This window comes from Aythya marila (genome assembly GCF_965140915.1).
Source record: "Aythya marila genome assembly, chromosome: 3".
In the NCBI taxonomy this organism is placed as follows: Eukaryota; Metazoa; Chordata; class Aves; order Anseriformes; family Anatidae; genus Aythya; species Aythya marila.
In genome coordinates this window covers 27,674,209-27,691,969 of record NC_139044.1, presented here as the reverse complement: position 1 = coordinate 27,691,969, position 17,761 = coordinate 27,674,209, and the positions used below count along the sequence as shown (strand labels likewise).

At 36.7% G+C, this 17,761-nt stretch overlaps 1 protein-coding gene across 1 annotated transcript in view; it reads right to left on the bottom strand.

The window, feature by feature from the left end:
- Positions 1-20: 20 nt before the first annotated feature.
- WDR64 (WD repeat domain 64) overlaps positions 21-17,761 on the bottom strand; it is a gene marked incomplete at both ends in the record, with an annotated part of 60,504 nt that continues 42,763 nt past the window's right edge. Inside the window, 15 exon segments of the mRNA XM_082758170.1 lie at positions 21-230; positions 2,311-2,422; positions 7,650-7,838; positions 8,624-8,718; positions 8,722-8,733; positions 9,138-9,199; positions 10,162-10,214; positions 10,306-10,347; positions 10,349-10,396; positions 11,595-11,598; positions 12,337-12,400; positions 12,403-12,461; positions 13,812-13,964; positions 15,849-15,966; positions 15,970-15,975. Of these exon segments, the coding sequence (XP_082614296.1) occupies positions 21-230; positions 2,311-2,422; positions 7,650-7,838; positions 8,624-8,718; positions 8,722-8,733; positions 9,138-9,199; positions 10,162-10,214; positions 10,306-10,347; positions 10,349-10,396; positions 11,595-11,598; positions 12,337-12,400; positions 12,403-12,461; positions 13,812-13,964; positions 15,849-15,966; positions 15,970-15,975 (1,227 nt within the window).

Genomic DNA, 17,761 nt, shown 5'->3' with positions numbered 1-17,761 from the left:
CTAAATCATGAAACAAATGGTCAACGCCACACTTGCTCCTTATTGCAATGCATCTCTTTGGTGTAATTATACAAAACTATAATAGCATCATTCCTTGCGCCAGGAGCCACTCTGCTTGGCTGTGGGATTGACTGTGGAGTGGACACCCCTAGATGCACCCAGAGCTTTTTCCTCGGAGGGGTCTCCACTCTCAGCCGCTCACCGTGAGAGTAGACAAGGACCTCCTGAAGCTGCGGACAAATTATTTTAAGTGATATTTTTCTGTGGTATGAATGAGAAGTGCAAGAGGCCTCATTACGTGATTGTGTGATTGTGCTGTGTGAGTGAGATGCAGTGTCGCTGCGAAGCAACATCCCTAGCGCTTAGTGGTTGTTGACTGATGTAGATTCTAGTAGGCACGCTACTTTACAATTGTAATTCTGCTTGTGATTTTCACCCTGTTGCTTATTGTACCTTGCTTATTGCAATGTCTGCTGTGCTTGATAGAAAAATCTATAGAAAGCATTTGGTTGGTTGAAAATAAAAGAGGGGGAATTGTGGGAAAGGAATTTTCAGGTGTCTTTGTGCTGTTTCACATGTCCCTGAATTAGAGATAATGAGGAAACAAGCGGTAGAAAGAAAAACTTGAGCAAGGTCAAGATAAAGTAACTTGGCTACAGTGTTAAAGATGAGCTTGGCAGTGGCCAATTGCTGGCTGGCTTGAGGCGTGTGTCTGAGAGTCTCTAACCAATTGTATGACAGATTTGGGCATGTGGACAGCACATGGGGCTACAGGCAAAGTATATGTAGTAGTGAAAAATGGCAATAAATGTCTCCTGTTCAAGAGCCATCAGGAGTCCGTGTCTTTCATCCCTTCAGGTGCCCTCCTGAGCGGTGGTCCATTGACTTCACTCAGCGTAGGATTAAATATTTAATTGTTACTGGAAGTAGTATTGCATTATGGAGGGAGTGTTCTGCATAATGGAGAATATGGAGACATGAATAGACATAAGTAAAAATCAGCTCTTGGACAACACAGGAAATTAAAAAGGAAAACCAAAGGGAGCAGCTAGCAAGACTGAAAAAAAATCAAACATTAAGAGCCTAAGAAGAAACGTAGTAAGTAGTCAGTTCTGAGGAAGAACCAAGGAAGAATGGTGACCCTGCTTGAGCAGGGGGTTTGGACTAGATGATCTCTGGAGGTCCCTTCCAACCTCAACCATTCTGTGATTCTGTGAAGAACTATTTAATAAACTGGACAGAAGAGGGATATCTGCATCTTACAACTAGAGTTAAATACTTTAGTTTTAATTAGAAATAGGGAAAATGCCAAAGGGAAAACCTTACATAATTATAAAATGACGTGTTTTTAAAAGCATGTAAAGAAATGGATAAGCAGCTCTCTGAACCTGTTCATTTCTATTAATCTCTGAAGATGAAGCAATTTTCAATAGCTGGAAGAGAGCTGATGTGGCTGTCTTTCAAAGGCAAATAGGACATGGAATTGTAGTGGTGTTAGCTTTTATACACTAATGGCTAAGTACCCACGATGTTGCTTGCTCACTTCCCCAAGTGGGATGGGGAAGAGAAGTGGAAGAGCAAAAGCAAGAAAATGTGTGGGTTGAGATAAAGCCAGTCTAATAGATGAAGCAAGGCAGCATATGCAAGCAAACAAAATAATGAATTAATTTACTACTTCCCATCAGCAGGCTGATGTTTATCCCATTCCTGGGAAGCAGGGCCTCAGCACACATCATGGTTACTTGGGCAGATGAATACCGTAACCATAACCGTCTCATCTTCCTCCTCCTTTTCCCAACCTTTTATCGCTGAGTAGGACATTATATGGTATTGAATATCTCTGGTCAGTTTTATGTCAGCTGTCCCAGCTGTGGTCCTTCCCAGCTTCTTGTGCACCCACATTCTACTCACTGAGGGTGGGGAAAACACCTTGACACAGTGCAGGCAATGCTCAGCAATAGCTACAACACTGTCCTGTTACCATACTCTTTTAGTCACAAATCTAAAACACGGTAATCATATGGGCTGCTGTGAAGAAAATTAGTTACATCCCAGATATTTTTTATTCTTCAGAGATGTCTGTATGGCTAGCAATACAAGTATTTTTGCAGATATATGGCCCTTAATCTTTAAAGCAGTTAATCATAAGAAGTTGGATATAATTGGTAGTGATGCAAACCATGTGAGAAAATTAAATTGAGAAGCATTTAAAAATAAAATGTCCAAGTATGTGATTGTAACCATTTACTAGTTCTAATGGCTTCTGGTACATTAATGTTACTGCAAAAGTTGGAAAACGCTTGTGCTTACTTCATATATGGGAAGTGACCCAAATACTGCACCACATACTCTGTTTCCTGACTCAAAAATTTCCAAAGGTTGCCTGTGGATCTGATCAAGGGAAACCAAAGTCAGTGCATTACTAGCTCAAGACAAAAGGTAATAAAGAAATGCTGTTGCATATTACTTTTGTTATTGAACAGCATAGTAACATTCATGTTATCTGAAGAAAGGAATGCAATTACTACGTAGATAGATTGTGTTTTATGCACAAGTTTTGAACATTTCTAAATTAGAAAGAGATCTTTCTGCTATAGAAAAGGCACAACTAGCAAGATTCCAGCTTCCCCTGGGACAACAAATAAAGACAGTTAATAGCAAAATGTTTTTTTATCACCTAAACTAAAGCTAGTTTTAAATACTTATGTAGTTACATCACCTATTAACATCTTGGCTAAGTTCAATACAGGAATCATTTTCAGGTTACTTGTCAGGTTTGTTGGATGTATGTTATTAGAGGACAATGGAAGTCTAGCCAAAGGGTAATTAATACAGTAAGAACTCTCTCCCAAATGATAGCTTCATCACAGGCCTGTTACTCTGGCTATCTTTGTTGGGCTGTGCAAATCCCAAACACCTCAGCAAACTGTTAGGAAAAATGCAGATGAACAAAAGGGCATTACTGCTGTAAACTGTAGGAAGCTCTGAATTACTGAAAATACATCAAGTTCATCCACGCTCACCTGAATCCTGATACTTATGTAGGTATTATACTTAAAGACAGGGCAGGAAATGTAACTGTTCTTACACAATATAGCAGTGATTTCACCCTAGTAGAACAACTTATGGTCCTCCAATGAGGAAAAAAAGTATACCTAAACCTTGAAATAGTTGAAAACATGAGTTTAATTCAAAATGGTACAATGTACAGAGATTTTCTACTTACATTTTTTTTCTAGTATGAAATAAAAACTGAAGTCCACTGTTTTGTTCATCTCTAAGGCTAATAAAAGGAAATAATACCTTTTTTCTCATCAAAATCCCAATCACAAGGGTACTCCAGTGCTAATGTTTTTGAACATGAAACTACTGACTTGTCCCACCATGTTTTCAACCACTGACTCTGCTACATTAAAATTCATGTTTTATACCCAACATCAACCTTTTTTTTTTTTTTTTTTTTTTTCTCCCCACTAACACTGTTCTCTCTTATTATACATTGTTGTCTAGAGCTGTTGAACAACAATGTATGCTCCTACAGCACAACCAGCTCCAGTAGTTTCCCTGTGATTTAAACACGGGCCACTTCAGAGACTGTGCAGCATCCATGACTGGTATAACTGTTACTTAAGGGAGCTTGTCAACTTGTTGCTTCCTTCAGGTGAAATGACAGAATGTCTCAAAACTGTATGCTTGGCTACCTTTACCTAGCAGCAAGTAATCCACTAGCTCAAACTAGTCAATCATCCATATGAGATGAGAACTGATCCTTGGTGTCCCAGGAAACAAGAGAAAGGAGGTGTGTGGTGGTTTTACCGTGCTGGGCAGCTAAACCCCACAACCGCTCTCTCACTCCCCCTCCTTTAGATGAGGAGGGGGAGAAGTAAAGCAAAGAACAACTCACGGGTTGAGATAAGGATAATTTAATTAAAGGGAAATAATTATAATAATTAAATAAAGACTACCATGAACTAAACAATTTAACTAAGGGGAAGTAAAAGGGAAAGGGGAAAAAGGGAGGAAAACAAACAAACAAAATAAATGAAAGCTATATGGAAGTGCAGAGGAAAGAAATTACTCTCTACTTCCCACAAATGAGCGATGATTGACCACGTCCTTGAAGGAAGGCCTCAACGCACGCAGCCGGTGTTCGAGAGGAGGACCAACGTCTTCTCAACGAGAGCCCACTCCTCCCCTCTTCTTCCTGTTTCCACCTTTTATTGCTGAGTGTGACACCACATGGTATGGAATATCCCTTTGATTGGTTTAGGTCAGCTGCCCTAGTGATGTTTCTCTCCTCACTTTTTGCCCACCCCCTAGGAGGGTTAGAGAAAGGCCCAATGCTGTGCCACTGCTGCTCAGCAGTAGACACAACACTGGTGTGATAACACTGCTGTTCCAGCTACAAGTACAGAGTACGGCACTGTATGGGCTGCTGCTGGGAAAGTTAACATTCCAGCCAGACCCAGTACAAGGTGGTAAGACAGGGCAATAAGCAACAGAGAAGTATCTTCCACTCACCTTGTCATCATTTCACCCAAGATACACTGAGAGAAATGGTCACATGGAATAATGTCTTTTATTGACTACTGTTTGAATCTTAGCTGACCACATTAGGATAACAGATTGTGGTACATAGGAGACACAGTACCACAGATTTTAGGAGAGGATGTTGAGTTCATACCCCTCACTAGCTGTTTAGTGGTGGGAGAGAATGGTCAGAAAGGTGTTAATGGAAGCCGTTTTTTTGTTTGTTTCTTTATTTTGCAAGTGGCCATAGAATTTGTATCTTTTCCCTTTTCTAGTACAACTCCAACAAAAGAAGTTTTAAGGGCTAAGCCAAGTAAAGATGGACCATTATTCAGTTAGAGGCATAGAAATTGTTCATAATGATATCCAAACTGACTCAGGATTCTCTTGGAATCTGATTTCATGGGAACCTTGAAAGAACAATTATACATAACCACTGTCGTTCTAGCATTTTCACACACCCTTCAGGTAGAACTGGGATATTTAGGATTTCTGTTGGAGTATGTGAGAATCCTAGATTTTATTGTTGTTGTTTTTTGTTTGTTTTTAGGCTGTTAAGCCAAGCAAGTGAATCATTGTGTTCTTTCATATAAATGGAACTTGGAAGCGTGAAACAATGAGAATGAAAACCACAGAATTTTTGATTTTTTTGATCTCTCTGTTACTGCATTTTTTGTTCTAGCTTGTCCACTGAATGAGAATATATAGGGTTATTTATGGCTGTTTTATAAATGAGAAATGCAGTTGCAATTCATAATATATTGCACAGAACTGAAACAAATCTGTCATATACATTGCATACCTTTGGAAAAGCCAAAGCTTTGAAAAACTTCAAGTCTTGAATTATGTCAACATGTTTAGGAAATTGAAGGTTATCTGGTCAATGATTTCCACCTGTGCACATAAGGCAGAAGAAGAAAGAAAAAAATCAGATGCTCCTATCTAAGTGGCAATTTTGAATTTGACATTCTTAATTGCTTCAAAATAAAATTATTTTGATGTGTAAATTATTCCATATAATCAAAATATGATTTATATTGGGAGCTTCAAAGGTGCCATAAAGTGCTTCAATCAAACTTTGTCAATCCAGACACTGGTTTGTCATCTTTAGGAGGCTAGATAAATTGATACATAAAACACTAGTTAGCAAATCTGAGTGCAGTCTGATAATGGGTTTTCATCATTTCTCTCAGTTCTTACTACAATTCCTCTATGCCACTGTAATAACAAAGAGAGTTTCCTCTGGTCATATATCTGGTTTCCAAAGTTAATCACAAGAAGGAATGATCTAAATTAAAATATCTATCAGTGCAGATTAACACAGTTTAATTTTATAATCAGAAAAAATGTCATAACACACAAGCTAAGGAATCATAAACTACAGAGAGAAACTGATACAATTTTTCTTTATGGGTCTGTCTTCCTGCTGACATTTTTCAGTATGTCACCTGAGACACTCATTTAAACTAGCACCTATGCTATTCAGCTGGGTTTGTACCTTTTCATATATATGCACATTTAGGGAATATCTGTTATTAACATTTATAATGTGAATTATTATTAAAAATTCTAAAATATTAACTTGGTGAATTATATGACAGCTATCCAATAAGGGAACAGTATTAACACCAGGAAGATAAGTTGACTTAACCCAAGAGAAGCTCCTGTATCCTGTGAAGAGCAAAGCCTAGCACATATAAGTAACACTGACTCTTGGATAAGTATTGGCTAGCAAAAGTAGGCTACCTGTCCATTATACTATTTGGTACAATTAATCCAGAGAATTGAGCTACTCTTGAGGTGGCAGCATACAGATCATATAGAATGATAAGACTGAAACTTTCTGTTGCACAGCATGTGACTGTTTTTTTTTTTTTTTTTTTTTTTTTTTTTTTTTTTCACAGTTAAAAAGGCTTCTCATTTGCTTCCAGTCTAATTATTGTGTTTTAAATGTATGCTACCTGTTTTCCTTTACTGAAATATTTGAAGGGTCCTTAAAAAAGTAGTCGTGTTTGACACAGGCATGTCATTTATGCAAAGTTTCTTTAAGGTTAGCTGTCTTTAATTATAGTATCTTTGATTCTAGAGGTTTCAGCCTCGTTGCTGCCTGTTCAAAAGGACTATAGGGAGTAGTCCTTCAAACACAGCCAAGAACTTCTCTTCACTGATGAGTTACTATTCTGACTTCAGTGGCACTACTCACATTAGTAAGAACTATATGTAATCATAAGTGCTTCCAGGATACTGGCCTAGATGGGCTAACACTAAAGGATCTTTGAGCTTTCCCATTGTCCCAAAGTGCTTTGGTTAAAAGGCAGCCTAAAAAGTGCACATGGCACATGAAACCTTAACATTAAAGCATGCGTGATTTTCTTAAGCTGTGAAATATTTTTTTCCTAGGCTTGAATTGCCTTGTCACTAAAGACCATGTGCATGTAGCTTCTGCATTTGCTTAACCCAATGATTAATAAAACAGGGAGCTCCAGGACTAGAAATTTGACTTCCTACAGCCTTAGCTAAAGGACCAAGTATTACTGGCTTGTCTTGTAGCCAACCCACATCCCTTGAGAACTCTACCTAGAATTAAAACTGCTATTGAACATACAACATGCCTGTATCAGACTGTTATGATCTATATAGTATGTGAGTATGTGAATATGTCTACAACATCCCAGCAAACTTAATAAGACCACTTTTTAAACAGAAAGATTGTTTCTGGGATGAAGCTATTCACATTAAGCTTTTTCAATAAAGCTTTAGGGATCCCAGAAGTATATCAGCTTGTGCAATTAGAAGAGAAATAGGCTGCTAACATACATAACATACAGACTCTAAATAAGGCTAAAATCTGAAGCAATTATATAGTCATCACTATTACTCAATTCAAATCCTGACCATCACCTAATCCTAACAGCCACCTAGTTATAACATCTAAGAGATTTATTAATGATTTGTAAAACCATATTAATTTAAAAAAAAAAAAAAAAGAGGATTATAGTGAATACCTCATAGGAATTATTTTTATTTTTATGACCTTCAGTCAAAAGATGCTTTTTAAGTATAATATTTTCAGAACTGTTCCCCAAGTCATACTTATATATAAATGTTTAAGATCTTACCTGTCCATGTCCAGCATTAGAGGATATTCAAATTTCTTTTTATTTTCCATATGCTTGCTTTCCTCTTTAATTATAATGGGAAAGCTATTAACATCACAAGGCAAAATCAACTGAGTGATGTCTGATAATTCAAACTTCCTGAGCTGTCCAAAGTAACCAAGATAGCATTCATTTGTGGCATGCCATAGTCTATAGATATAGAAGAAGTGTTCCCAAAGGACAGAAAGGAAAAATGGATCATTTTAGAAGTGGAGCAAACATGAAAAATGTTTGTATACATGATCAGGTTCTGCAGCATTGTACTAGAGTGCAGTGTGTAAGTCATTAAAAAAAAACACACGATATTAAAGATCAGTTTATCATTTAAATAACTTGAGAGAAAAAATAATCTCAGAAGGATGTTGGAAAAATCAGAAAACAATCACAGTTCATTTTTATCAGAAATTGAGGAGTAAAGGCACCAATATCCTGAACTGCTCTAACTGTAAGGTACTGCCACCACAGTAGGATCTACACAAAAATTCCTTAGCAATCTCTCCCCAACAATAAACATAAAATTAAAAAACAAAACAAAACAAACAAACAAAAACTTCAAATGTACTTACTAGCCAAGAAAGAATTATGCAGTTGTCTATAAAAAGGCTTGAGAGTGAAATGGTTTAATTTGATACATTGTAATGTTAAGGACCCGTGTTAACTTAGAAAGTACTGAAAGCTAAAATGGATTGAGAAAAGGAAGTCATATGGGACTGTTACCCATGCATTCAAGGTCACCTTGTTGATAGAAAATGACAGTCTGTAAAAGGTATGACTTCATGGGAAAAATGGAAGTGTTACATTAAAAAAATCGTTCTTGCAGGTGCAGAACAGAAAACACACCTATTAGCCTATATGCAAGTCTAGCAAGAAGAGGACCTTTGGAGACTGTTCAACTGACTGGCCATAGAATTAAGAAGTATTATATCATTTTGTACCTGACTGAACCATCAACAGATGCTGTCACTACCACGTTTTTCTCCTCTTCATGAAATAAGCCAACCACTTCAGTAGAATGTGCCCTCCAGCAGAGCTACTCCTTTATTTGCTGAGGGAAAAAAGCAACATAACCACATTTCAGGCAGTTCTGTATGCCACCATGGTTACTGGCTTACTGGGTTCATCAGTATGGCTGTCTGAAAATTAAGAGGTGAAATATTATTCCCTCCAACAAAAAGGCTGGAAATGACACATGGTAGAAACTGCTCAGGGGACAGGGATAAATAAATTCTTAACATAACCTCTTTGAACACACTAGAATAATGCTGGCAGCATTTTAGTTATGTTTTCTCTTGTTTTTCACAGCATCAAATTATTATTGAAAGCAAAAGACATGACCTTTATGTTCAGGAAACAGTTTTAGTCCCTGTAGAAGTCTGAATCCATTTTTCTCTATTTGTCTTACCCTCTTATACTGTTCAGGTTAAGAAAATATATCAGATTTTTCCTTATTCTTTTGCTATTTTGTGGATCTTCTAAGAATGACACAATGCTCCAGCACATAATACATCCCTCTGATTAAAAAAGAAAAAAAGAAAAAATCAATACATTTCATTATTGCCACACATTTGCTTGTTGCTACCATATGCTCTTGATAAATGCTGAGCAGAATGATGAAAAGATTTCAGGTCATTGTCAAGCACACAAAGTAGAAAACAATGTACTATTTATTAATATGCAAACAAATACAAATACTATTTGTGAGTAATGTATCTTTGAATATATTTGAAATGGAAAAATGTAAAGTTGTTTTTTTCCTTGAATGACAAGAGTAAAAAATAAGATTAATCTTGTCCAGACAGTTTTCTAGGGAGTTTTTTAGGGATTGAACTATATTTCAATGCTGGTAAAATGGATATTGTTTGATGATATGCATACATAATGAAAGCTTAATCTTTTACAACCTCCCAGTACACCCATGTGAAACTAGAATCAAAGAACCATTTTCCTTATGACCCATTACTGCTTAGTTTCCTGAGAAAACTCCCTGTTTCCTGATGTGGTTGCTTGTTATCTCCCTTGTTTCTACTACTAGACAGGAATCTTTTGTGTAATTCCAGCCTTCATACTGATCACATTTGGTTTCTAGGACTGTACATCTGCAAGCAAGCAAGGAGGCTGATAGAGTAGTTGACCTTCTAAAAAGGAAAATCTATAATGGGAACAAGAATTTAGTAGTAGCACTACAGAAAAAAGAGAAGGGTGCAAAAGTCATGAGAAGTATATATGCTCAGAGGCACGACCACAAAAGGACAAAGGGAGAGTATCAGATGAATAGGTAATAGGGTGGTTACTTTTCCATGAATAAAAAAAATCATTTTCAGTGCATGCTGCCTTCCTGAACTCATGTACAGATTTGAATCAATGGGGAATGGAAAATCCTCTTCATTTTCAGCACCAGCTTCAAACTCTTGCTTGGTTTTGAAACAAATCAAAAAAAAAAATAAAACAACAACAGCAGAACCAAAAACCAAACCTTGATCCATCCAAATTCTGACAGCATAAGAGCAGCAACCCAGTTTAAATATGCTATCTTAGATAAAAAATTACATCAGTTTAATACAACAGAATTCCAAATGAGCACACCTGTCATGGTGGAAGATACAAGGCACGCAGTTACCTGGAAGAGGAAGCACTATGTACAAGGAACAACACGGCATTTACCAGATGCTTGAGGAATTGAAGCTTGGCTATTCTCATTAATTTTACACCTGAAAATGAAGATGTTTGTACCAGATATATCAGATAGGTTGTGTATTGTTCCCAGAAAAGGTTGTAGACTTTATTCAAAATCTAAAAATTTAAACATTTTATTTCCCCAAATGTAAGTAACCTAAAAGTTTTAGACATAGTTTTTCAAAATTAGTTAATCAGTTATGATGCATTAATGACAGTGAAGAGTAGGTAAAGAATGTGCCTGTAACAGGAAAAACAGAAACCCAGTGCAATGGTGTACATTTCATTCAGCCAAGTATTTTCTTGAGAATTAGTGTTTAAAAGAAAAGTGAAGTAACTTACATCAAAGTTAACCAGCTACATTAATGTTAGAAAAGTACATTGTTTCTGGCATTCAAGACAGTCATGTATGAACTATGAGTAAAATACTGTACTTACAAAACAATGATTTCCCCCTCATACATGAGGAGGTTAAAAAATAAATAAATAAAAAAAAAGAAGAGATAAAGCCAGAACAGAAGTTGTTTTTACTACCTATGGTACAAAGAGATTTCAGCTTTGACCTGGGTGCACAGATCATTCTTATCTTGTGGTTCCCTGCACAGTTAAGAATACAATGCAAACTGGAATTGCTCTAAGAGAAACAAGAAAGATTCCCCTTTGCCTTTTGTGCTGCGTTATATCCTGTAGCATAATATTTGAAAAACCCTTGTGGGACCTGTAGGTTCAAAACCATCTAGACAGAAATAGGAATTGAGTCTATGTCTCCAATGGACTGACATGTACCATGGGCTTATTGAGTGAAGAGGACTATCAACAGAGGATTTTTTTTTTTTTCTGTGAAACAAAACTTTTCATTTCCGCTTTCTTCCAAGTATCTGAGAGCTAAACATTTCAAGTTGAAATGAGCATTTTCCCCAGATCAACCTTTGTACTCTTTGAACTGAAGAAAATTAAACAAGTTTTCAATTCATGCCACTTCAAAACCCCCCCTTAATTTAAAGGCCAAAAAAAAAAAAAAAAAAAAAAAGCAATAAGTATTTTTGAATTATTGCTACTGATCTGTTTAAAGTGTTTGCTAGAACTAGGCAAAATTGATTAGTGACACTCACAGCCTTAGGGATTTTTTTTTTTTTTCATCTTTCTCCTCAAATTGCCTATCTTTCTATAAATAGTCTATATGGAAGAATAGATATTTCAAAATGCTATTGCTGGTTGCTGGACTTGTCTCACACAGCTAGTGGGAAAAAGGAGCTAGAGTATTAGCTTAAGTGAAGCAGCTGTTACATGGCTCCAGTTGTGTGGGACTTGATAGCATTCACCTTTTGTCATGCTCTTAAAATCCATAACGGGGTTTAGTCTCTGTAGCCAAGTACAAGTAATAAACATTAGTCAGTATTCTGAATGGAAAAAGGGCATTTCCTCTTTCATATTTTTCTTTGGAAAGAAAAGAAAGCTTTCATATTTTTCATGTTTTAATACTTCAGGTGTGCGTGCACTCATGAATATTTGAATGTGAGAAGTATTATTCTGCTATGTTAACAGCTCACAAAAATATTAAGGTTTGTTGCAGAATTCAGTGTAGCACATGTGAATATATTGGAGAGCTCTTTTCACATCATCTATAACTGATGTATGCTAAATAACACAAGGTTAAAAAAATGGAAACACAGAGAGAGATATATTCTGATGTTTACCACAAAATTGAGCTTAGACACTACAAAATAATAATAATAATAAAATAAAAATAAAACCTACCATGCATTTGGAGCCATTTACTTACAGTGCTATAAAGATCTAGGCCCTAAGACCTATGAGGAAACACCTTTTCAGACAAACAGCTTTGCAGATAGCCTTCCATAGACCAATAGGCAAGCAAAGTAACAGAGCCCCAGCAGCCAAGTTCTGATCACTCATGCCATTTGTCATTTTACATAAACATAATAAAAAGGTAATAATTATTTAATTGCTTTACCATCCCATGCCCAAGTAGCAAGATAAAAACCATTTATTTCAATGGCTGCACAGGTCGCTTCAATGGCTTAAGCCCATGTGCATCTTCAATCTGATATATTTGATATCCTGTTTCTAGGTCCCAGACTTAAAAAAAATAAAATAAAATAATTATTTGTAGTACATCCTTTAAAACTCCTCACACAATTTGTTCTTGGTGTTGTAGCCATCATGACCTAAAGAAGGTGGGGATTTACAATGAGAAATAACATCTTTATTGAATGTACAATATAGACAAACCTTTACACAAACAAGCAAAGGAATGGCATGCATCACCAACTGGCCCAATAAGAGAACCTACTTCACCCTATAAATCTTGCCACTTAACCCCATCAGCAATGAACAAAACTGCAGATCCTCAGCATACCTGTAACAATTCATTATATTTGCCTATGGATTTTCTTACACTTGCATGGTGACTATTTTTAGAGGTTCAAACGTAAATGGTAAATTAATCTTTTCATTACAGCTTCAACACAAATAATGTTGTGATAAAAAGCAACAAATGAGAGACATCTCTTTCACTTCATTTTTCTTGTTAACTGGCTATTATATTCAATGCTTTTCCCTCACTGTATGACTCGATATCCTGAATGCTCAGAACAAGATGTTCTAGGAAATTTTTTAAAAAAGGATCCATGGAAGTCAGAAAATTGTCTCCAGAACTGCTAGTCAAAAAGAATCAGATTCAGAAAAAAGAACAAGAACAACAGGAGAATGAAAGGACAAAAAATGAGGTTCTGTAGTTTAGCCACATTGTATGTACCAGAGGAACTTTTCAATTTTAGAATTAAAGAATCTTTTTATCCAAGAGTAGTATCTTTTACCCAGTACTGTTTTTACAAAGTCTCTTTTATGTTTTATACCAATCCATAGAATGTCTAAAGTACTTTTACATCCCACTAAGCTGTCTGGGACTCGAACACTTCCTAAATTTGAGAAGATGCTCATCAGATATGCCTTCTGAATAACGTGTAATTGTGTTTGCATGAATTATGAATTGGATGCACATTTTGACATCGTGGCATTTTAAATTTTCCTTTAGAGATATTAGGTGGCCAATGGACTTTCACTACTCTTGACACTGTCCATCACAGAACAGGTGAATCAAAATGTGGCCAAAGGAAATAAATCCTAACTAAATCCAGAGCCTCTGAAACCTTGCTCAATCTGCCTAGCAATTGTAGTGCGGTCAGCAAAGTAGTTTTCTGACAAAAAAATGCTGTTGAACTATATATATCCTGTTTATCATGGCTACCACTTCCCAGAAGAATCTGAGCATAAGAATAGTCACAAAACAAACACTTTGAATAATAAACACTAATCACTTATCTAAGTGCCCGATCAATTATTTGTAATAAACAAACAAACAAAATAAACAACAACCTGAGACTATTTCAGTTGATAGCCAGGACTATTTCAGATGACAACTTACACTCACCTTCAGTATTGACTGAGAGCAGATAGTGAGGACTCGGTGAAAAGTCCTGTTGTAAGCCAGAACACTGATGTTTTTCTCATGTGTCTGTGGAACCTGTTTCATATCTTGTATCATGTGAGTTGGGGGATAAATATCAATGACAGTTGAACCTGCATATGGTGAGACAAGTGAGAATATATACATTATAGAAAGGTTTAATTTAGGACATGGTATTCTTCTGAGTTCTTCTGAAGGGCATAAGGAATCTTGTCTGTTTCTTGAGAAGAAAGTCTTGTCTGTTTCCTGAAAAGAGAAAACATTTACCCATGCTCCCCACAAGACATCAGTTAAACAACAGCTAAGTATTTCCCTGCCTTAAACAACCACCTGCCTACCTTTTATGGGATTGATACCCTGAATCCAAGATTATTAAGAGTGGTAAATCCCCCTGGACCACAGTGGGTCGGAATGGAACCCAAATAAATGAAATATGAACTGGCAAGTATATCACTAAAATAAATTCTGGTAACCACTGTCTTAGAGATAAGGCAATTCTAGCTGCAGCCAATGAGGTCTTTCCAGCACCTTCTTTTATACAGCACTGCAGGTCTGAACGGCATTGCACCTTCCAGTGCCCTCTGATCTGAAGGGCTGCATAACAGAAAGACAGATGGGGAAGACAAGACAAAGGAAAGGGCAAGGTTTTTACAATGCAGGCTCACAATCCAGCCTCTAATTCCAATTCCTGAATTGCTCTTCTACCAGCAGAGGAGCAGCAGTCAGCAGTGAGCATGCAGGAAAGAGCAGAATTGCCTAATACTTGGCATGAGCCCAGGCACACAGTCCAGCAGCTTGGAAATGGGCACAGAAGGAAAGCTGTGGCAATATTCAATGAAGCATGAAGGTGAGCCATGATTTATTGATTTTAGTGAACCAATAACTGAAAATCTCTGTAAAGTCAGGTACATAGCAATAAGGATTAATTTGCTCACATATAACCTCAGTCTCTTGCCCTGTTCAGGAGCAAGGGAACATTTACTTAACCTTTTAATGGAATCATTAACAGAATTCAGGGCCAGATTTTTACAGATATTTAGGCACTGCTCCAATCATTGTTTATAAGGGCAAAGCCATCTCATTTTCACAAGGACTTAGCTATGTAAAATCACTAGATTACTAAACCTTGAAAATCTCACTAACTTAAATTTGAACTGAAGATCCCATCTGTACCTTTTAGTAATGAAATATCTTTAAAAAGTATTCTGATTAGTATTTGGACCATTTTTTAAATAAGACCTAGAAGATAAAGTTTCTTAAGCTTTGCAATGCTTAGCCAATTCCAAAATACATGCAACCATTTGTGAACTCTCATCCGATGTATATATTTAGGCTTCTAAAACAGGTTTATTGACACAAATATTCAGCAGAAACTGCCGGGTCACTGAAAATAAGAAATTTCATGTTCATTTCAGATTTGACAAGCTTTGTGCCTTGTTCTTGTTGCAAGGACAGAAAAAGCTGTCTCCAAAGACAATGACCTTATTTCCCTGATAATCCTCAGACATCTATAGCCCCAGGACAGGTTCAAAGCTGAGGACTCCAGGATTTCAGAGACCATGTTTCTGGGACAGAAAAAGCCGCTGGTTTCTAGGTTCTCTGCCCTAAATAAAGAAGTCTAAAATCCTTAGGGACACCTGCAGATCTCTGGGCCTTCAGAGGTTCCAGGCTCCTTGCTATGGAGTCAAGAAATTACATGTAGCTTAATGTTTCTAAAAAAGCTTCACCTTGCTTTCAGAGAAGCCTTCCACATTTCCTCTGGTTCCTGCTGTTAATTCCCATGCTGGATATTTTCATAAATATTTCCACATTGAAATTAGCACAACATATAACAAGACATACTTCAAGATGGTCTTAATGTGCAAATACGCTGAATGCACAGTATTCTATACATCTCATATAATTTATTCCTGCATTCAACTTCAGTAGTATGCAATCATAAGGGAAACTACATTCTAGAAGGGGGATGCTCTCGCACTTTAATTACAGTAGCATACCTGCAATCAATGTGCCACTATCATTGTCAAATACCATGGCAAGAGTCTCCAACTCTCCAGGAATCCCTTGATTATCATGAAAAACCTGAAGCATTGAAAGGGTCTGTCTATTCCACACTCAAAAAAGCTAGAGAGGAGTGGGGGAGAAAACCTAATACTGTATCATGATTGGATTTTCAACTACTCTTTTTGCATGACAAAAATAATATACCCTCTAATGCAGATCATGTTGTTAATTGTTACATCCCCAAATAAGTAAGACAAACACTGAAGACATCTTTATTGTCATTTTAATTAAACGGCACAGAAAGGCTGAGTCTTGAAATATTGACCTGAGAAGTCCACAGGAGAACCAGATCTCCTGAGAATCAATTCTACTCCTTAATAACAAAATGACTCCATTGTGTCATGCTTTTCAGTCAAGTACAGACAAATGCCGATAGTTTAAAAGCTTGTATTCTGGACTGGACTAACAAATTTTGTCAAATAATACAAAGATAAATTTCAGAGGGTTCCACATCAGGAATTCCTGAAATCTTTGACTGACAGCAGATGTTGGAAGGAAATCAGGATCAGGACATCCTGTAGATGGGTCATTTTTATGCACATACAATTCTTGTACTCTGTATACGCAACTGCGACTGCCCACAGTCACATTACCAACCTCTACGGAACAGTAGATATACCAGATATAGTTCTTTCTTATACCCGTATATAGTTCTTTCAGTTTCAACAGACAACATGGCATTTGCTTTAGACTCTAGAATTACTAGTTAGTAATATGTTGGCAACATTCATTCATCCTGCCTGATCAAACCCATGTTGTACTTGTTGCTATCCCATGCAAACTGCTATTAATTCTGCAAGAAATCACGATGTAGGTTCTCAGACCCCACGGTTTTTAGTGTAGCGTATTTCCCAGCAAGATAGACTTACAATGTTATCAAAAGTTATTTTGTCACCACCTCTGCATGTAATTCTCATTCAGCTGACAAAACTGTAGTTTTATGTAGGCATTTGTGCAAGGTGTTTATATTCATGTATTATTAAAAGGTAGTGTTGCATTTCAAATTGGGATTTTTAACACAAATGTTCCCATCAATACTTGGAATGTTGCGGACTTTGACAAAGGTCTTTGAATCTTTGGATGAAATGCTCCATAGAATGTTAGCCCATAAAACACATAAGCACAAACCCATGAAATATTCAGCTGAATTTGATAACTAAACTGCATCTCAGGAAGAAAGAAATATTACATGAATAATTCAGCTTCCTGGACTACAATCCGTGGATATTTTCTTCTCTCAGCTGTTCCTTATTCTTAGCCTTGAAACTCAGTGGAGATCTCTATGGGTTTCCTTAGATGATCTTGATGCAATCACTCAACTTTTAACTTCATAGCCTTGGCCAGTAAACAAGAAGCAACCAGAGAGCCATGACTGGGGCTGGAGTGCTATTTCTCTAAAAGAGCAATAATTTTGGAGATCTGATAATGTTGAAAAAAAAAATCCTAGGAAAAATCTTAAGGGATTGTAATGTGCATCCATTTCTTGATTCTTTCCAGAATCTGCTATATGGTGAAAAACATTATGGTAAAGGTAGTTACAAATCCAAACTTATCTGCATGTTGGGTGCAGATTCTTGCATTTTTATTCCTGAGAACCTACTTAATTTACCCACAGCTAAAAGCAGCCTTGTTGCTATACTAGCTTGCCTACTGTGTAGAAAGTCCAGTAAGCCTCATGAAACTGTCCTGATCAGATGCCATAACCCAACAAGAATAGATACAAGTGTAATTAGAGGACCAGTCACTGGACAGTGAGACTGGAAGTTTATTTAAAAATGACTTGTTTTATTTCTGATTGATATATTAGATAGTACAACAGCTGGCACCTTAGAAAAAAATGAAAGAG